Source organism: Salmo salar, chromosome ssa23 (genome assembly GCF_905237065.1).
Source record: "Salmo salar chromosome ssa23, Ssal_v3.1, whole genome shotgun sequence".
NCBI lineage: Eukaryota > Metazoa > Chordata > Actinopteri > Salmoniformes > Salmonidae > Salmo > Salmo salar.
The window spans coordinates 41,337,621-41,360,173 of NC_059464.1; the positions used below are offsets into that span (position 1 = coordinate 41,337,621).

Sequence of the window (22,553 nt, forward strand, 5' to 3'; positions counted from 1 at the left end):
CAAACAAAAAACCTAAATCTATTTGCTTCATCATTATGGGGTATTGTGTGTAGATTGATGAGAGGAAAATGTATTTAATACATTTTAGAATAAGGCTGTAACATAACATGGAAAAAGTCAAGGGGTCTGAATACTTTTCAAATGCATGGTATAGCAGTGGTCAATGGACTGAGCCACACCCACCATGCTATCTATACCCATGATCAGACAGTGGTCACGACAACACATTACCCCATCATGGCCCGCTTATGATGATGGGTGGTGACTATGGGTGGAGGGTTGTGAGAGAGAGAGATTTTTTAAGTGGAATCCACCAATTACCACGCTTGTAGAGAGAAGCTAATTAAACAGTATGGGAGTACAGTCAGGGGCCAGAGCACAGGAGTTTGGTGACACCTTAATTGGGGAGGACCGGCACGTGGTAATGGCTGGAGCGGAAAATGTGGAAAGGTATCAACAACATCAGACATGTGGTTTCCATGTGTTTGATGCCATTCCATTCACTCTGTTCCAGCCATTATTATGAGCTGTCCTCCCCTCTGCAGCCGCCACTGGGCCAGAGCTAGGGGCCACACCTACATGTGTGGTTCATGTTAGTTAGTCAGGCAGGCCACTCCCCTTCCCAGCTGTTCAACAGGCCAGAGAAGAATGAGAGTGAGGAGCTATGCTAATGTGGCCTCAGGAAAGCAGCCAGTCATATGCACATAACATACGACCGTGAACGTGTGCATGCATAAGCGCACGCACGCACACACACGCACACACAGAGACACACACACAGACACCTTTATTTAACTAGGCAAGTCAGTTAAGAACAAATTCTTATTTACTATGACGGCCTACCCCGGCCAACAATCAACTATAATCATTGTCATCTTACACAGCACCCACCCACACCCAACACACAGATTTACAGACTCCAACCAGCCGTGGCCTCAGTGGTTTGCAGCCCAGGCCTAACTCTGAATAAAACCCCACGCAATGCATATTTTCAGTGGGACACAAAGAGGGAATCGGATCCACTGAGTGGTCTGGCCTGGCACATATTGGTCAATGATCCACTGAGTGGTTTGGCCTGGCACATATTGGTCAATGATCCACTGAGTGGTTTGGCCTGGCACATATTGGTCAATGATCCACTGAGTTGTTTGGCCTGGCACATATTGGTCTATGATCCACTGAGTGGTCTGGCCTGGCACATATTGGTCTATGATCCACTGAGTGGTTTGGCCTGGCACATATCGGTCTATGACCACTGAGTTGTTTGGCCTGGCACATATTGGTCTATGATCCACTGAGTGGTTTGGCCTGGCACATATTGGTCTATGAGAGACATGGTAGGCCTTGATGAAGCCTTGAGGGCAGCAATTGGCAAGATGGGTGATGTGGGGGGCAATGAGTTAGCAGTTTCTCTGTTAGGGCACATGATTCCCTGTACTGTTATGAGTGGTGTCACTAGGGCTGTGGCAGTCATGAAATTTTGTCAGATGGTTATTGTCATGCAAACGACTACCGGTCTTAGGTCTGTTTCGGTGACTGTTTTACCGCCACACTGGTGGTCACGAGTCATGACCGCAGTCAAATTCCATGTGACCGTTTAGTCACGGTAACTAGGCTTCTCCAAGCTCGGATGCTGCTGATGGTCATTAGTAGCCTACCAAACTTGCTAACTGCCTGGTACTCAGCACTCTATTGTCCCTCTAATCACTCTGACAACAATGCAAATGTAATCGAAAATCTAATCAAACACTTATTGAGAGCCGATGAGCTCATGTTGCTCAACATTTCTATAGGCTATGCAAATGTGTGAGAAAACAGAGTTCTTATGGCCTCTATTAAAAAGAGGAGGATCCCATCAGCTTTCAATAGGCTAGGCCTACTATATTTATTTCTTAGCTTTCCTAATATTAAGCACATTGCTTCGCTTTACAACAGGAGTATAGACTACCTGGCTGGCATGAAAATGAACCACTGGAAAAGTGTCCTCCATTCGTTATTTATGTGCCTAGATGACATGTATTTTTTCCCCTGCCCCTGTTTCAAGACAGGTGCATGATAATGGTCTATTCTAAATCTAAACAAATTTCACACGATTATTATTTAGTATACTATATGTAAAGACAAGATTAAATCAAGAATAGTCTGATGGGTGACAACATTCGCCTATCACTTGTGAATTATATATTATCACTTGTGAATTATATATTATCACATGTGAATTATATATTATCACGTGTGAATGATGCCAAGCTTGTGTGCAGTAAGGTAAGAAACAGCGCATGCCTTTTTTTTTTACTTTTTCAAATCATAGTTGCACACCTTATGTTGCCTAGCCCATATGCCTACATGTTTTGATAAGGTATATTACAACTGAAGTGGCCAAATAACTTCTTAAAATGAAGCACATTAATTAATCCGGCCCGGTCTCACAGTAATTGACCGTTAATTAACATAAACATGTCTAGCATCTCCAGGCCTCCAAGCTTACAAGGTGCCTACAAGCCACTGATACGCGCCTTTGGAACATCTACATTTAAAAAAGTCTAATAAATCCATTTAATATATACCATCACAATACATCCATTATAGGCAGGTCTAAAGAAACAAGATATGAAATAAATGTATTTCAGAAGAACAGAATATGTTATCTGGCTATGTGCCATTCTGTAAGCTGTAGGCTATTTCATTTAGCAGACAAGCTATGCTTATCAGTCCCGTGCCATTATTTTATAGTGAGCCAATATATAAACGCAACATGCAACAATTTCAAGTATTTTACTGAGTTACAGTTCATATAAGGAAATCAGTCAATTTAAATAAATGAATGAGGCCCTGGGCAAGGGCGCAGCCATGGGTGGGCCTGGGAGGGCGTAGGCCCACCCACTGGGGAGCCAGGCCCAACCAATCAGAATGAGTTTTTCCCCACAAAGGTCTTTATTACAGACAGAAATACTCATCAGTTTCATCAGCTGTGTTGTGTGACAAAACTGCACATTTTAGAGTGGTCTTTTATTGTCACCAGAACAAGGTGTGTGATGTGTGATGATCATGCTGTTTAATCAGCTTCATGATATGCCACACCTGTCAGGTGGATGGATTATCTTGGTAAAGGAGAAATGCTCACTTCCTAGGATGCAAACACATTTCTGCACAACATTTTAGAGGAATAAGCTTTTAGTATGTATGGAACATTTCTGCGATCTTTTATTTCAGCTCATGAAACATGGGACCAACACTTTATATGTTGCGTTAATATTTTTGCTCAGTATATATCATATGATTTTATAGTGAGAAGAATATAATTGAACTAAAATAGAAAGGATATTTTTCCCATTACTGAGTGAGTGTGCATATGAAGTGGCTATGTTAAGCATAAAAGTTATTTGAAACAGGTCCTATATGCTAGATTTAGAGTTATTTGCCAACTTTAGTTGTGGTTGATACAAACCTTAGAATATCTTAGAAATCAAAACTAATATGGGCTGCATGATGGGACTTATGGCTATTGATGATTTGAGAAAGTAAAAAAAAGAAAAGTTCACTCTTTTCCTTGTCTCAAGGCTGCACACGCTGTTCTCAAGTGATCATATTTTCACCCATCAGACTATTCTCAATTCTTGTCTTTACTAACATGTAAAATCAGTTTTGATTTAGAATGGCCCATTACAAAATGGGCAGCGTCTGGGGGAAAAAGACCATCTGTATGCACCCGAATATTGAATGGAGGCTGCTTTCCTATGCCTGGGTAGCGGAGCATGTGCTTAATATGAACAGCTGAGAAATGCAGAGTAATTACCATGTAGGTACACTATGTTACAATGTTAACTGTGATACCAGTTGGTGATTTGGTCAATTGAAATGTATAGACTTGGAATTATCAAAAAGTTCACTACTCCATTAAAACATACGAGAAAGAGAACGTTGTGATATCGGTATCAGTGCTTCCACAGTGCCCCAGACAGGCACAAAGTCCTCCAGTTACACACTGTTCAGACGCCGAATTTATGGCGAGTCTAACTGAATAGAAATAAGAACGGACTGGCATGGTTAAGAGCTTTGATTGAGATACTGATTGTTTTCATACAACCACTCTCAAAACTGCAGCAGACTTCCTCGTTGGTTTATGGTCAAATACAGGCATAACAGCAACCTCTTACAGAATCTGATGCCATGATTCCGTTGTGGTAGAGAAGAACCTTTATTTGCATGCAATTAACATATATTAACATTCATTACCATTTCTCCCGACAGTGGAAGAACTGCTCTGGCGCACTGCATGAAACAGAGGTGTGCTTCACCCGTACCTCACCGAAAGAGCGGCAGACGCTGCCAAACTTTCATCAAATTCCAAGGCGCACTCTATTGTTTTGGCTGGCACTCTGTCCCTGCTCTTCCAAATAGAAAGTGACATATTTTTTAGTTCAGTGCGGCGATAGAGCGCTTTTTGAACTAGGGCTTAAATATCCGGACCTGCAGATGATGATAGCATTGCCATGGGAGCTGCCATTGTAATGTGTCTCACACACAACAACAAAACATGTGGTGTTAAAAACATCCCAATTTGGGTAAATATTGAACATAATTTGGGCTATTTTGACCAAGCCAGTTGGGTCACTCAGTTGGTTGGGTTATTGATGCTGGGTTATTGGGCTATGAGCCACTGGATCAGATCAGAAGACTGGATGCATGGCTTAGTAAGGGAGTGGCTTTAAGATAGCTCTTTTTGGCCACCCGTGAGAGTAAATGTCATTCCGGTTCATATGTTTTGTTGTATTGTTATCTGTAAGTTGATCACTGAAATGTTTGTGAGGAATACCCAGGAGTATGAGTTCATCAAGTATCTATGCATGTCCCAATGTTGGGAAAGTTACTTAATACTTAAATAATGTTTTATTAGTTTTATGTTAGATCATGTATTGTGCAAAAATATTTAAGGAAAGTGAAATATGCAGTGTACGAACTTAACATGATGAACAGGAATGCAATTTACACGTGGCCAAAAATAACTACCTGAAAGCCACACCCCCACTATAAGCCACACCTCCTGTCTTCAAAGAAAACAACCCAAATAAGTGGCCCAACTGGTTGGGTCAAAATAACATGTGTTCTGTCCACTATTTACCCAACGCTGGGTTGTTTTTAATCCACCATTTTTTTAGAGTGCAGAGGCTCTGTATCAACCGACATAGTAACAGCAGTAACAGTGAGAAACAGTCTCAAAGATGCCACTTTCTACTGATGAGCTTAGTGGTGTGTGTATGAGGCGAATGATTCTAAGACTTAGTCAGATACCAGGCAGTAATAGACAACTCTGAAGTTTATCCCATCATTAAGTTATATTGAAGTTAGTCTCTTAAAGAAGTACAGACAACCTCACAAGACCCCCATTCCGTCTTATGTGATCTCCCAGTCAGCAAATAGGAGGGAGTGTTTGCCAGACTTACCCCAGCCTCAGGTCAGCATCTTAAATATTAAGTGTCCCCTGGAGTTTTCATTGTCGAGGCACAAGCCTCTGTCCCTGCCCTGCAACCTCCTCTCTCCTTGCAGCCCAACCGAGGAACTGGGAGCTCAACTGCCTCAGTCTTTGGTCAGGATTCGTGACCCTAACATTTTTCTTGGGGCGAAAAAAGCCCACATCCCTCTGTCAGTCAAGCGGCTGAGCATAGTTTTAGCTGGGCGGCCATCCAAACAGACATGAAAACTATTCTATTTCGGTATGCCATATGAGCCGCAACGCTCTATTTTGGAGAGACTCTGTGGTCGAGCATGTAATTGCCGAGTTCACCAGTTATGGCGAAAATCTAATTGTCAAATTGGTGGAGAAACTGCCAAGGGAAAAAGGTAAAGGACTTTTAAAGTCCCACAAAAAAAAGGCATACTACATAAATAAATGAGGAACTAGGATCCAGATGTGGGAAAAGAAGGAGGGGGAGAAGAAAAGATCTAGACTGCAGAACTTGCTATCGCAGCAGAATGAAATCACATTTCTGCCACGGCAAAATGGTGTTTACCTTCCTCTGAGAAGTCACAGGAGAAAAAGGGGTTTTGGGAAGGTAAGAGGAGGTCGGCTGTGAGTGTGTTGTTTCTGGACTTTTACCATGAGCCTTTCAGTGTGTCTGGTTGCATGTCAGCTTGGAAATGACTACCTGCTAGAAAAATTGGGAGCTTTAAAAAAGAAGGGGGGAATCAAAATATAAACGGGAGTTCTGGTGGTTCGTGTTACGAGGGAACAGATGGAGGCTTTGGTCAGTCTGCATAGCCTCTAATGTTATTGCTAGGACCAGAGTTTTTCCCGCTCTGGTCACGAGGTCCAGAAAAAACTTCTAGCCATGGTTATTATATGTTTGAGTGAATGATTGGTCTTTTATATTTAAAAGGTATGCATGAGGGCATGCATACAAACGTACATACAAACACACACACAAACACAGGGTATCTATTTTATAGGCATGCATGAGAGTAGGATTAATAAATATTGAGTTTCAGATAATCTGACGGCAAACATGCTCATTTCCTCTTCAATTTGCCCTTATTTCCTGACATAACCAACAGGAAAGTGTTTGTAGTCGCTGTATGTGGCAGAGAGAGTCACATTGCAAGGTGTGAAGATAATCCTCACCTATACTGGCTGTTTAACTGACTGATGTCATCGTTTTGTAAACAAGAGTTGGGTTGTGCTGTAAATTTCTGGGGACTGGAGTGAGGGTAAATCCTTCTATCTGGAAATTGGAGTTTGCTGCTAGGTCTTACGAACCATCTAATTTCCAACTGAAATGACCCAATGAAATGCAGATGTTCACTATTAGGTCTGTTTTTTCTCATTGGCGAAGAGGATCGATTACCGAGAAAGATGCACAACTCTCCCCAATCCAGCCCTCAACTTCAGTTATCAAAATATGGAATATTTTTGTCATTTCCATGCTGATTCCAGCACTTCCCGACGACTCCGGAGCTGCTTCCAGCCCAGACAGAGAGACTGAGAAAGCACGAGGACAGCGGAAAGGCTGCAAAAAAGAACCAAATGACAGATGAGGCCTCTATACTGCCGGAGGGGAATGGAGTACAGATCCACAGTTCTGTCTAGTCTCTGTGCTGATAAAAAGCATAGAGGAACTTAAAAACGCAAAGGCACATATTCATAATAAAGCCTTTCAGAGTTGGAGTTCTGATCTAGGATCAGTTTAGCCTTTTAGATTATAATCAATGGACTGGGGGTGGACCTGATCCTAGATCAGCACTCCTACTCTGTAGATGCATTATGAATATGGGCCCAAGGGCACATATTGTTTGTAGCATCGATCGTACACGTTTCAGTGACATTAGACTTCTAAAACATATGTAGTCTTCACTGCCAAAGCACCTTTGCCTGGAACCTAAGTGCCTTCAGAAAGTATTCATACCTGTTGACTTATTCCGCATTTTGTTATTACAGCCTGAATTCAAAATGGATTAAATTGAAAACAATAATCTTCATCTACATACAATACCCCACAATGACAAAGGGAAAGTGTTTAGAAGGTGTTTAGAAATGTTAGCAAATTAATTGAAAATTAAATACAGAAACATCTCATTTACATAAGTATTCACACCCCTGAATCAATACTTTTTAATGAAGGAGGTGATCGTGGACTTCAGGAAACAGCAGAGAGAGCACGCCCCTATCTACATCGACGGGACCGCAGTGGAGAAGGTGAAACGCTTCAAGTTCCTCAGCATACACATCACCAGCAATCTGAAATGGTCCAACCACACAGATAGTGTGGTGAAGAAGGCGCAACAGCGTCTCTTCAATCTCAGGAGGCTGAAGAAATTTGGCTTGGCACCTAAAACCCTCACAAACTTTTACAGATGCACAATCGAGAGCATCCTGTCGGGCTGTATCACCACCTGGTATTGCAACTGCTCCGCCCACAACCGCAAGGCTCTCCAGAGGGTGGTGCGGTCTGCACGATGCATCACCGGGGGCAAACTACCTGCACTCCAGGACACCTACAGCACCCGTTGTCACAGGAAGGCAAAAAAGATCATAAAGGACAACAACCACCCGAGCCACTGCCTGTTCACCCGTTACTATCCAGAAGGCGAGGTCAGTACAGTTGTATCAAAGCTAGACTGAAAAACTGCTTCTATCTCAAGGCTATCAGACTGTTAAACAGCCATCACTAACACAGAGAGGCAGCTGCCTACATACAGACTTGAAATCATTGGCCACTTTAATAAATGGATCACTAGTTACTTTAATAATGCCACTTTAATAATGTTTACATATCTTGCATTACTCACCTCATGTATATACTGCATTTTATACCATCTATTGAATCTTGCCTATGCCGCTCTGTCATTGCTCATCCATATATTTATATGTATATATTCTTATTCCATTCCTTTACTTAGATTTGTGTGTATTAGGTAGTTGTGGAATTGTTAGATTACATGTTAGATGTTGCTGCACTGTCGGAACTAGAAGCACAAGCATTTCGCTACACTCCCAATAACATCTGCTAACCATGTGTATGTGACCAATAAAATGTGATTTGATTTCCCTACACCCGCAATAATAACTGCTAAATATGTGTATGTGACCAATAACATTTGATTTGATTTGATTTGTAGAAACACCTTTTGCGTCGATTACAGCTTTGAGTGGTCTTGGGATGTCTGTATAAGCTTTGGATATCTAGATTTGGGGAATTAGAGTTGCACAGAAAAAGGCAAATCTAAGACTGGCCAATAAAAATAAATGATTAAGATGGGCAAAAGAACACAGACAATGGACAGAGATATGGCTTTTTCTTTGCAACTCTGCCTAGAAGCCCAGCATCCCGGAGTCGCCTCTTCACTGTTGACATTAAGACTGGTGTTTTACGGTTACTATTTAATGAAGCTGCTAGTTTAGAACTTGTGAGGCGTCTGTTTCTCAAACTAGACACTCTAATGTACTTGTCCTCTTGCTCAGTTGTGCACCGGGACCGCCTACACCTCTTTCTATTCTGGTTAGGGCCAGTTTGCGCTGTTCTGTGAAGGGAGTAGTACACAGCGTTGTACGAGATCTTCAATTTCTTGGCAATTTCTCACATGGAATAGCCTTCATTTCTCAGAACAAGAACAGACTGATGAGTTTCAGAAGAAAGGTCTTTGTTTCTGGCCATTTTGAGCCAGTAATCGAACCCACAAATGCTGATGCTCCAGATACTCAACTAGTCTAAAGAAGGCCAGTTGTATTGCTTCTTTAATCAGGAAAACAGTTTTAAGCTGTGCTAACATAATTGCAAAAGGGTTTTCTAATGATCAATTAGCCTTTTAAAATGATAAACTTGGATTAGCTAACACAACGTGCCATTGGAACACAGGAGTGACGGTTGCTGATAATGGGCCTCTGTATGCCTTTGTAGATATTCCATAAAAAATCTGCCGTTTCCAGCTACAATAGTCATTTACAACATTAACAATGCCTACACTGTATTTCTGATCAATTTGATTTTAATGGACCAAAAATATGCTTTTCTTTCAAAAACAAGGACATTTCTCAGTGATTCCAAACTTTTGAACAGTAGTGTATATATACTTTAAAAAATATATATTTTCCTTCATTATTTTCCCCTAACCCTACCACCCCTCTCCAAATTGGAGTAAACTAATGGACAACAACACTTAAGTTTCTACTTCCAGCATATACATACTATATACATTTTACGGACAAAGTATATTTTACAAAGTACAAAGTTTACAAAGTATATTTTAGTTATCTTGTTTTTTTTGTTATTTTTAGTCCCACCCTTTAGCTCCCCTCAAACTCTCCCATCTACAGTGCATTTGGAAAGTACTTAGACCCCTTTCCTTTTTCCACATTTTGTTACGTTGGTGTCTTATTCTAAAATTGATTAGGGGAAAAAGCAATTTAATCAATCTACACACAATACCCCATTATGACGAAGTGGAAACAGGTTTTTAGAAAATGTTGCTTATTTATATAAAAAAAACTGAAATACCTTATTTACATAAGTGCTCAGACCCTTTGCTATGAGACTCAATTGAGATCAGGTTCATCCTGTTTCCGTTGATCATTTTTTTGTTGTTTCTACAACTTGATTGGAGTCCACTTATGGTAAATTCAATTGATTGGACATGATTTGAAAAGGCATACACCTGTCTATATAAGGTCCCACAAATGACAGTGCATGTCCGAGGAAAAAAAACAGGCAATGAGGTCGAAGGAATTGTCCGTAGTGCTCCGAGACAGGATTGTGTCAAGGCGCAGATCTGGGGAAGGGTACCAAACATTTCTGCAGCATTGAAGGTCCCCAGGAACACAGTGGTCTCCATCATTTGTAAATGGAAGATGTTTGGAACCACCAAGACTCTTCATAGAGCTAGACGCATGGCCAAACTGAGCAATCGGGGGAGAAGGGACATGGTCAGGGAGGTGACCAAGAACCTGATGGTCACTCTGGCAAAGCTCCAGAGTTCCTCTGTGGAGATGGGAGAACCTTCCAGAAGGACAACCATCTCTGCAGCACTCCACCAATCAGGCCTTTATGGTAGAGTGGCCAGACGGAAGCCACTCTTCAGTAAAAGGCACATGACAGCCCACTTAGAGTTTGCCAAAAAGCACCTAAAGGACTCTCAGACCATGAGAAACAAGATTCTCTGGTCTGATGAAACCAAGATTGAACTCTTTGACCTGAATGCCAAGTGTCACGTCTGGAGGAAGCCTGGCTCCATCCATATGGCAAAGCATGGTGGTGGCAGTATCATGCAGTGGGGATGTTTTTCAGGGCCTGGGAGACTAGTCAGGATCAAGGGAAAGATGAACGGAGCACAGTACAGAGTGATCCTTGATGAAAACCTGCTCCAGAGCGCTAAGGACCTCAGACTGAGGCGAAGGTTCACCTTCCAACAGGACAACTATCCTAAGCACACAGCCAAGACAACGCAGGAGTGGCTTCGGGATAAATCTCTGAATGTCCTTGAGTGGCCCAGCTAGAGCCCGGACTTGAACCCAATCTAACATCTCTGGAGAGACCTGAAAATAGCTCTGCAATGATCCTCCCTATCCAACCCGACAGAGCTTGAGATGATCTGCGGAGAAGAATGGGAGAAAATCCACAAATACAGGTGTGCTAAGATTGTAGCATCATACCCAAGAAGACTCGAGGCTGTAATTGCTGCCAAAGGTGCTTCAAAAAAGTTCTGAGTAAAGGGTCTGAATACTTAAGTAAATGTGATATTCCAGTTTTTATTTTTAATAAATTAGCAAAACTGTCTAAAAATCAGTTTTTGCTTTGTCATTATGGGATATAGTGTGTAGATTGATGAGGGGGAAAAAACAATTGAATCCATTTTAGAATAACGCTGTAACGTAACAAAATGTGGAAAAAGTCAAGGGGTCTGAATACTTTCTGAATAAGACCCTCAATATTTATTAGAAAGGAGCATCAAGATCACTGTGCACTTTCCCCACCCTGTGAAGTTCATCATAACGTATTTCATCTGTAGCCAAATAAACTGCATGGTTTCCCGAGTCATAGTGGGAGGACCACACACCATATCATCGAGTGAATCTAAGTTTACATAGATGTGATGCTTATTCTCTCAATATTTTCACATAAAGGCATTTCCACCACCATTTCTCGCATGATCAAGTTTAGCGACACAAAAAGATCCTACCATGTCAACTTATCTGTCAGCATTTATAAAATTGTATCGAAACTACCTGTTTCCATCACGACTGTCGTAATTATATTTTTTATACGAAAATAATAATTGAGTTTTCCACAATAATGAGGTGGGTGTATGCAAAAATAATCATCATAATATGGAAATAAAATACAATCCCAATAAGCCTTCATTGACTTGGAGAAACAACTGGTCACACGTTTGTTGGTTGGGGAAGGCTTGTGCCTCTCAAGCTAAAACCATCTTATTACATTTTTACATTTTAGTCATTTAGCAGACGCTCTCATCCAGAGCGATTTACAGTAGTGAATGCATACATTTCATAAATTTTTTCTCCGTACTGGTCCCTCGTGGGAAGTTATCGTAATATTTACACTTTAATTGTCTGACTGAGATGATGATGACAAAGCTTTCAAAGCCTGAGCAAGAGCAAGTGAACACTTGCTAGGTTTTGCTGTTATATTGAGAAATTCATTCATATTGTCTATTTCTATTTTGTTGTTTAATGTTATTCAAACTCATATATATATATATATTTTTACCCCTTTTTTCTCCCCAATTGGTAGTTACAGTCTTGTCTCATCGCTGCATCTCCCGTACGGACTCAGGAGAGGCGAAGGTCGAGAGCCATGCGTCCTCCGAAATACAACCCAACCAAGCCGCACTGCTTCTTGACACAAAGCACATCCAACCCGGAAGCCAGCTGCACCAATGTGTTGGCGGAAGCACCGTACACCTGGCGACCTGGTCAGCGTGCACTGTGCCCAGCCTGCCACAGGAGTCGCTAGTGTGCAATGAGACAAGGATATCCCTGCCGGCCAAACCCTCCCTAACGACGCTGGGCCAATTGTGCGCCGCCCCATGGGCCTCCCAGTTGCGACAGAGCCGGGGCTTGAACCCAGAATCTCTGGTGGCACAGCGCCACACGGGAGGCCCTATTCAAACTCATATTAATGTGTTTGTTTTCTTCAACCTAGTTATTAACATACAGGTAACTGGCCAAAATAATGGAACCACTTGAGTAAATGAGGGATACAAAGTATATTGAAAGCAGGTGCTTCCACACAAGTGTGGTTGCTGAGTTAATTAAGCACTTAACGTCCCATCATGCTTAGGGTCATGTACAAAAATCCTGAGCAGGCCATTATTTTGGCTACCATGGCTATGCCCCCATAGGATGTAAATGCCCCCATCCACAAGGCAAGTGTGGTCACTAAATGGTTTGATGAGCTTGAAAACTATATGCTGTGGTAGTCAACAGAGTTCAACACTTATGGGAGATTCTGGAGCATTTTCCACCATCAACAAAACACCAAATTATGTATTGTCTCATGGAAGAATGGCATTTCATTCCTCCAATAGAGTTCCTGACACTTGTATAATCTATGCCAAGGTGCATTGAAGCTGTTCTGGCTCATGGTGGCCCAATGCCTTGTTAAGACACTTTATCTTGGTGTTTCCTTTATTTTGGTAGGCCAGTGACTGGGACAAGGTATGCCTGAACTCTCTCCTCCTAAGAGAATTCATGTTGAGCTGGAATAGGCTAGTTTGAGGACAATAGGACAATATTTGTTTCCATTTTTGTGATTTACTATGAAAGCTTTGTCTTTTGTATGGAAATGGATGTCACAATCTGGCCTTTTTGTGTCACCGAACCAGATGAATAAGTTGTGTGTGTTTAGAACAGTGTGAAAGGTTTGGAGTGCACTAAACTCCAAGGCATTCTTTACTCAAATGCTTCTAGTATGTTCAACTCAAAGTCAATGAAAAGTCAATATTACTTCAAATATTTATGTGGTACTGAATCAAAACTAAACGAGAAGTCACATCAACTAAATGTTTTAAAGTCATAATAACAAATGAACTTTTAACCGAGCATGCTCTACTGCAGGTTGATTTTTGGGGGATTTGATTTTAATATCTGTGTTTTTGCATGTATATTAAGTGATTGATTAATCTTATGCTAAAAAAATATGAATAACATATATTTTTCTAAACTAATCCAATCATTTAGTTCAATTTTTTTGCACCCGTTACTGAAATGGTTTAGGTCGTCTCCTCACACTATTCCGAAGCCCGATACTCATTATCTATGCAGGTTGATGGTAAATAAAAATTCCAGCCATTGGATATCCTAACATTGGTTGGATTCCAACAGGAATTGCACAGCACTTCACAAGTCAGCATAATGTGACTTGCAAGTAGGGTTGCAAAATTCTGGTTGGTATTCCAGATAGCCTGGATGGAAGGTTCTAGGAATTCCTCCAACCAGGAATGTTAGGAAATCTGGGAATTTTGTGACCCTACTTGCAGGCCTGATGTGGTCTGCAAACCATGTGTTTCAGGTTGCTTTATCTTGGTAAAGGTAGGCTTCAAAGGAGATGTGGTGTGGGCCTTATGAGATAGGCACTGTCCTAAAGACTATAATTAGGCCACAGGACAAATGAATTCGACAACCACATCTCAGTCACTAACAAATATAGTCATGGATGGTAACTCTACAATTCACTCAAAGGCAAGCAAGGTACACTGGGAAATTATATTGGAGGCGTGGCTTAGTGAGGGCATTATTAAAAAAAGTCAAGCTCATGCAACTCAAATCTGGACCCCTACAGGATCACAGTGACTCTACCGGTTTGAGTAATGACTACAAAATCACTTTTAGTAACAGTACCCGGATTTCTTCAAAAGTTTTGAGTAATGACAGCACATTGGGGTTTACAGTGAAGTTAGAACAGATTTCTTTGCTGCAGAATTCCCAACGTGTTTCAGTGTTAGACCAAAGTGTTCCAGAGTTACGGAGAAATCTGCATGGTCTGTAACTGAAGCCACTCATCCCATGTAAAGGTAATATAATATCAACACAACGGTTCTCTTCACCTAAACATTTCATGAAACTTTTGAAGAACAACACAAGTACCCCAAACCCAAATGTATCTAAAATACATTTTAATCTTGCTGAAATTCACAATTGTTACAATATTAATCTCTTGAATATTTTTCATCTTCATTCTCTTCTTCGCAATCTTCTTATAATCTTGAAACATACTGTACAATCATGTCATGTAAAGTGTTTTACATCAAGGCACAAGACAGCAGTTGTGAGGGAGCCAAGGGAAAGCTGATCTTTAATGTCTATCCCTGCGGGTCACAGTTGCCATGGGGACAGGGGGTATGAGTGACAGGGCAAATGGGTCACATGGTACAAATGTGCTCTAAGACAATAGATAATAAGTAATAAATAAGCACTGATGCTTTCTCCATTCATTTCAAATTAATTTAATGTATAAAAAAAAGGAATCGGATTCAGCTGTCAATGTACATAACGGAGGTTGCTGTAATTTTTTCATTTTTCCCCCTTCTGGTTTGCAAAAAGCAAAATGAAAGGTTCATAACATTATGGGAATGAGAGGAGTCCTACAATCTGAAGGGGTTTCTTTGTGTAGACTGTGGGAGAGTGGATAATAAAGCCAGTGTTTTTTTCTGTTTGTTTTGTTGTTTTCTCCCAGATATGTTCTGATGTCATCGCGTTAAGGAGGGTCAACATCTGAAAGGGAAGAGAGAGAGAGAACAGACAAGTCAACAACTTCAGTGCCCAACACCTTCTGTCAGTCACAAAACTTAAGTCCTCTGAGCAAACAAGAAGACCAAGCAATTCTTTTTCATCAACACAGGAAATCAATTATCTATATGTAAAATCTTAATTTAAAAAAAAGATATACATTTTTTTATGAAAAAAAATAATATTTTTTTATGCTCCCTCTCATTGAAGCCACGAAGTTCAAGGCCGACTACGGTATTGCAGGCATTGTTTGCAGAAAACAGGGTCCACCATTCTAGTGAAGGGGAAAATGCCAATCTTTGTAGTCAATCTTTGTGTAAATAAATACACATTTTGTAGACAATTATGGAACCAATACTTGCTTCTATTATACCAGATGTATGTCCTTGGACATACAGAAGAAGCTATAAGGATAATGTACTATAGTAGCTAATGGCAGCCTGCAGTACCCCGGTCAGCCTTGAACTTGAGATACTCAATGAGAGGGGGGCAACACTGAACTAGCCTGCAACGTCACTTCCTGGAGTAGCTCAAACTGCGCATGTTATCTCTACATAAATCAACCATATGAGACGCCATCCTAACCGGCTTAGTTGTCTTCAAATGTCTATTGAGTCTTCACACGTGATCGATGGTTTTGTTCATTCATATATACAGTCATTGGTCATGTCAGGCATTTAACTAAAAGCTAGAGAATAGAAATAAGGCCTAGCTGAAAGAACATAGACAGAAAGGACAGCGAGGAGGAGGAATATTCACCCTGAAGGTTGTTGGAATGTTCACATCTGTGTGTTTCTCCTCCGCCGGCCAAAAGCCTTGGAACCTACGTTAGTGGGGACAAAGTTACTGTTGCCCATGCCCCCCGACCGGCTCAGGAAGTCTGCCAGGCGGTGAGTCACGCAGGTGGCCGTGTTGCAGGCTCGCTTCTGTGCTGTAATGCTGCTTCAGGAATGGAGACGGGGGTTAATGGTGAGCCCTGCTCCGCACATCGTACACATACAATACACATTTGTGTTCACACTCATGCCAGACACTCACAAACATACACATATTCAAGCACACACACAGATGACCTACACAAGTGCACTATTACACACACACACACACACACATAAAAGTAGACAGAGGATTAATATAGTCTCTGGAAATGTTCGATCATTAGAATGGTTCAGTTGGTCATAATTCTTACCTTGAGACTTGGTGAGGGTTTTAGAGACAGTTCAAGGATATTGGAACTGCTATTATAACTATGATTTATTCTATATTGCAATTCAAAAAATATTGAATGCAGTTGTTGGAAAAGTCAAAGTTCCATACAATAAATAAGTACTAACATTACATTTCTTAAGAATAAAAAGTAAAAGTCTTCCTGGTATAAAAATAATTTAGATAAGTTCTCATTTCGATTGTCTAAACAGATACAACGTCATTCTCTGCCGAAAGGGGAAAGGAATTATCAAAAGAAGAAGGAAGAAAATCACGGGGGCGTTGCGATGGGAGATCCGCTCTAATGTCAATCAAGCAGGCAAAATTGACATGCACGGAGATTTAGAACCAGGAGGACGTTAAAATGAAAAGTGAAAAAGAGTGGGAACAGGAGGAGGGCGAAGGGTTAGATGCTGTCATGTGTCTCCCCGGAGCTTGCATAGCGTTCGCTCTCGGGCGCGCTGCGTTTCTTGCCAGGCGTGCCCGCGCCCACGTCTGTGCGGGGGAACGTTTGTAATTTGTGCAGGTCCTGGGACAGTTTGCCCAGCATGCAGGTGCTGAGGTTGGAGCAGCGCTTGGTTAGGGGTCTTTCAATGCTGTCAGAGGGGAGAGACAAACATGCAGAAAACAGGCTCATAGTAGCAGGACCCATGCAGGTTTCTCTCTCTCCAACACACACACACACACACACACACACACACACACACACACACACACACACACACACACACACACACACACACACACACACACACACACACTCACTCTCACTTTCATGTTAGTACTGTATCATCCCCCTTTAATTCATGCATGTCTCATACACAATGCATTGTCAGACGTGCTGTCATAGGCAAGAAATTAACATTTCCAAAATATCATGCTTCCCTTCCAAAAACGTTAAATCAACCCCCATGCTCCAACTCCATTGTATCTTCACACCCACCCTCATATCACACCAAACAGAGCAGAACGGGTAGCTTCCTGTTGTCATGCAACTCTTTCCGCCTCCACTAATTGAGACCATGCACTTATCCATCCAGTTGGGCATTCCCCGCTAATATAATATCTGCAGCAGGCAAACACACTTAACATTCATCCATTCAAATAACTGAATGTCAAACTTATCCATGTGGGAGGGTTACGACAGAAAATCAGTTGGGAGGGATTAGGATCTGGATCTCTCTCCTTGAGATGGAGTTAGTAACCGTTCCTCTGAGCACATACCTCCAAATGGATTAAATCAAACGGCAGGTGGCTAGAAGACGTCTCTCCACACAGGTAATATAAAAGTAGCTCTGACCATCAATACTGATCATCACGTTTAATTCATCATCAGTCCATTACTTGGTAGCTAAGAGGCAAACTCAGGCTGTTAGAAATGCAGGAAGAAAAAGCAGTTGTCTGTACCTATTGCCTTCATTCACTTGCTGCTCCAGCTCTTCAGTTGTCATCTGCACAAACTCCTTGACTATGGCGTTGAGTAACCTCCGTGCCTCGTAGTCCGTGAGCGCGACTTGGTCTGTCATGGACTCTATGCCCGTTCTAGAGGAGGAAGAAAGGGGGTGGGTGATGCACAGGGATCAGCGTAAAAACTCAACTGGCGTTATCACCTGGGAAAAAAAAGATCCTCAGAGCATCACTGAGTCTAAAGATATGACGTGGGACTGGAATGGACCCCAGCCAACATGGAAAATAGTCATCTGTTAAGAGCAGTCCATCTAAAAGGGCCGAGGTGTGACCTAGTTCAGATGTATAACGGGGAGTGGCTTGGATGTTTTTATATGTCTCATTTATCTCTCCTAAATGAAATGCCTCTTGTTGTGTGGTGTTTTTTCTTTCTGCAAATGTCATTACAGTCCCTTTTACCCTTTAAGCAGGCTATCGACAAGGTATGACAGCAATCCGTGCTTTAGTTTAGTTTCCCTGGCACGGTTTCCACATGCTAACATTTTAGCATTTGTGGCACAAATCCCATTCAAGTCATGGTACCGATATTAGCATTTTTCGTGTATCATGACCAAATCATCCAAAAGTATTTCAAATTGATTGTGAAGCTCAACAATGTTAGCATGTGGAAACAGTGACAGGGAAACTAAACCTAAGCATGGATTGCTGTCCCTTTAACTGGAGTGCACTTCTGGGATATTGGATTAAGGAACATATTAACTTTTATGTATTTGTTACAGTTTCTAAATCAACAATTTACAGACCAAAACATGTGTACTATGTAAGTTTTATCACAGATTAAAATGATTTCCCCCAAAAATGTAATTCATAATTTTCATTCTTAAATAATACAGTTATATTTAGCAGCAGGTCCTATCAATCTTTTCATGTCAGATTACACAAGGTGTGTGGTGTGATGTATGTATGTGTATGAGTGTAAGTTTTTACATATCTGTATGTCCGTCGGGCTCACCTGGCGGGGGCTGCTTGTGAGCTGTACATCTGGCAAATGACCAGGGCATAGGCAACAAGGAAAGCAGAGATCTTCAACATAACCATGGTCCCCTACAGCAAAGAGACAGTCCCATCAGTGAAGCAATTACATTAACATTTACATGTAACAATGAGAGAAGCAGGTCGCCAACACAAAAACATTCAGCATACGTTTACCAGAACGAGATTAAGCATTGTACAGCTAATGTAACACAATAAAACTGTTGGTTAAAGGATTCCTTCGTTAAGTTTGAAATGAGCTGCTAGATGATGTATTGACAGCAGACTCAGCTTTACCACACTAGCTCAGTTCAGTAGCATTGATCTCTCAAGCTGCATATCCATCCATCCTTCTGTCTCCCCATGACACCTTCCATCCAAACAGCCTCTACTCTTCTCCATGTATCAAACTATTCCTCCAGTCTCACAATATTGGGTACAGCACAGCACAGGACAGGAGAGGTAGTTCTCTGAGGAGGAGCCCTTGGCGTGTCCAGGAATGACGGGGGTCCAAGCCTGTCGGTTGGTGCTAACTGAAGGGACGTAGCGTTAGCTAGCTGCTGTGAGGAGGGGATAGTGGTTCCAGCCAGCGTGCCAACTCCCAGGGGAGGACCAGTACATTAGTGTAATGAGCTGCCACCACTTTGTCACACACAAGCACTCCATCTCTCTCTCTATTCTACTCACTGTTTCTTTCTCTCCATCTCTTACTTACTCTTTGGTCTCTCACTCACTCTTGCTCACTTTTTCTCTCTCATCTTTCTTTCCATCTTTTCTGTTCTGCCTCCACCACAGAGCTGAAGGAGAGTTGTGACCCCTATGGCCACACTTCAATCCCATTACCGTCACCATCACATCACACTGCGCCAAAATGCAGGTCCACACTCTCCATATCCAACCGAGTTACAGAGTCCTCAGACACAACCCATTAAGTCAACGTTCCATACAAATACACAGTCTCCACCATGTGGATCTGGTTAAAGTTCTCCACTTACCTTTTGTGTTAATCACCGGGCCCCCAAAAATATATAGCTTTCTAGGAAACGCCTATGTTGACTTCTCTCACTTTGAAGACCAACTCTTGGATCTGTAGCATGCAATGCCAATGCACAAGCCTATATATCCACTGCTTGCATTTGTGCATTGACTGTGTAGGTGTTTAATTATCTCCCGTTGGCCAATCCCGTCGCTGAGATGCTCCTGCGAGCCAATCGGATGACACCCCTTACTTTTGGCACACTAATAAGGGATATGGCTTTGCAATGACGTCATTCTTTAGTCACTAAGTGCTCCATTCACAAAATCCACCAGTCATTTGGACAATTTGATATCCACATTTCCATTGAGGTCATTAATTAACCAGGAGCAAATCTAATGAATGGCCACGGCAACCATCCCTCGCAATAAATATTTTATAGGCTTCCAAAATTGTTACACGCATGCTATTTTTCAAATGCCAAATTGATAAAAGCCACAGCAAAGTACTAGTAGGCAGGGCCATCTGCTGGGAATGACGGTATACTGCAGTCCCATCCACTCCAAGGTTGGTGCTACTCAACCAAGAGACATAGGGATCAAGTACCCCAGTCTATTCCGCTGTCATGCTGAAACCCAAATACGGCCGATTGTTCTACTCAAAAAAGTTTACAATTATCTGAGCAGTTAAATAAAAGAGCATTTATTACCATCATGAATACAATCACTGCAACGACTTCAACTCAGGAAAAAATAGGATTTTACATGTCCTTATTTTATACAATTAAGATTTAAAAAAATGTAGAATTTGACCATGGTTTTGAACTCCTCTAATGTAATCTGAGTTAATGAGTATGACTGTGTCTCAATGATCCACAGTAACACAGGGTTTATAAAGGGTTCATCATTACGTTATTCATCTACAAGTTACCTAGTCCACATACCAAAAGACAACATTGGTATGAATTATGATTACATGGCTAATGCGTTATAATGATTATCCCTGCCCCAGTCCATGTCCTTCTTCAATGGATAAATTAAGTGGACTTCAACAGGGAATCATTGCAGAATCCCTGATGACAAAGACAGTTGTTTTTCAAAAACAATTACAGAACGGTTTGTCAGGTGGCATCATCTAATTTCCCTTCCTTTTCATTAGCGGGCAAAGCATCATAAAGTGTGTGTGTGTGTGTGTGTGTGTGTGTGTGTGTGTGTGTGTGTAAGAGAAAGAGAGTGGGGGGGCCTTTCCCTGCATGCGTCACAGAGGTACCCCATTAGACAGGATGAGCCTTTTAGTGTTATTGAACAGTGAGCGGCGCCGAAGTCCCAGGCGCTAAATCACAGTAAAATGGACTGCGCAGAGGTCCCAGCCCCACACTACATGGCCAGAAGTATGTGGACACCTCTTCAAATTAGTGATTTGTCTATTTCTGCCACACCCGTTGCTGACAGGTGTATAAAGTTGAGCACACCGCCATGCAATCTCCATAGACAAACATTGGCAGTAGAATGGCCCATACTGAAGAGCTCAGTGACTTTCAACGTGGCACCGTCATAGGATGCAATCTTTCCAACAACTCAGTTTGTAAAATTTCTGCCCTGCTAGAGCCGCCCCGGAAAACTGTAGGTGCTGTTATTGTGAAGTGGAAACGTTTAGAAGAAACAACTCCTCAGCCGCGAAGTGGTAGGCCACACAAGCTCATAGAACGGGACCGCCGAGTACTGAAGCACGTAGCGTGTAACAATCAACAGTCCTCGGTTGCAACACTCACTACAGAGTTCCAAACTGCCTCTGGAAGAAACGTCAGTACTAGAACTGTTCATCGGGAACTTCATGAAATGGGTTTCCATGGCCGAGCAGCCGCAAGATCACCATGTGCAATGCCAAGCATCGACTGGAGTGGTGTAAAGCTCGCCACCATTGGACTCTGGAGCAGTGGAAACGCGTTCTCTGGAGTGATGAATCACGCTTCACCATCTTCCAGTCCGGCAGACTAATCTATGTTTGGCGGATGCCAGGAGAACGCTACCTGCCCAAATGCATAGTGCCAACTGTAAAGTTTGATGGAGGAGGAATAATGGTCTGGGGCTGTTTTTCATGGTTCGGGCTACAACCCTTAGTTCCAGTGAAGGGAAATATTAACGCTACAGCATACAATGACATTCTAGACAATTCTGTGCTTCCAACTTTGTGGCAATAGTTTGGGGAAGGCCCTTTCCTGTTTCAGCATGACAATGACCCCATGCACAAAGTGAGGTCAATACAGAAATGGTTTGTTGAGATCGGTGTGGAAGAACTTGACTGGCCTGAACAAAGCCCTGACCTCAACCCCATCAAACACCTTTGGGATGAATTGAAAACTCAGACTGCGAGCCAGGTCTAATCGACCAACATCAGTGCCCAACCTCACTAATGCTCTTGTGGCTGAATAGAAGAAAGTGCCCGCAGCAATGTTTCAACATCTAGGGGAAAGCCTTCCCAGAAGAGTGGAAGCTGTTATTACAGCAAAGGGGGGACCAACTCCATATAAATGCCCATGATTTTGGAATGAGATGTTCGAAGAGCATGTGTCCACATACTTTTGGCCATGTAGTGTATATGAGTGTTTAAGTAACATTGGGCAAATAAACTGTAGTTGCATTTGTCCAACTTCTTGAATCCTATTAATTAAATGACATGGATTATTCATCAAAC

General features: G+C 41.9%; 2 protein-coding genes across 6 annotated transcripts in view; both read right to left on the reverse strand.

Moving 5' to 3' along the window:
* Positions 1–5,885, reverse strand: part of LOC106584619 (protein inscuteable homolog) — a 100,909-nt gene extending 95,024 nt beyond the window's left edge. The window contains exon 1 of the mRNA XM_014170100.2: positions 5,445–5,885. The gene's annotated coding sequence lies outside the window, so the exon portion shown is untranslated. The remainder of the gene's footprint in view (positions 1–5,444) is intronic.
* An 8,723-nt stretch (positions 5,886–14,608) lies between these two features.
* On the reverse strand, positions 14,609–19,996 carry LOC106584617 (calcitonin-1). Of its 5 annotated transcripts, none has more exons than XM_014170099.2 (5): positions 19,879–19,996; positions 18,864–18,955; positions 17,852–17,986; positions 15,998–16,177; positions 14,609–15,223 (listed from the first exon to the last, which is right to left on the reverse strand). In XM_014170099.2, exons 2-4 carry the CDS (start codon positions 18,947–18,949, stop codon positions 16,018–16,020), a joined length of 381 nt encoding a protein of 126 aa, XP_014025574.1. In that variant the 5' UTR covers positions 18,950–18,955; positions 19,879–19,996; the 3' UTR covers positions 14,609–15,223; positions 15,998–16,017. The 5 variants fall into 5 exon arrangements, with proteins under 5 accessions (XP_014025574.1, XP_014025573.1, XP_045562194.1 ...); XM_014170098.2 differs by having other exon boundaries at positions 15,998–16,180; XM_045706238.1 differs by lacking the exon at positions 19,879–19,996 and adding an exon at positions 19,181–19,416.
* Positions 19,997–22,553: the final 2,557 nt, after the last annotated feature.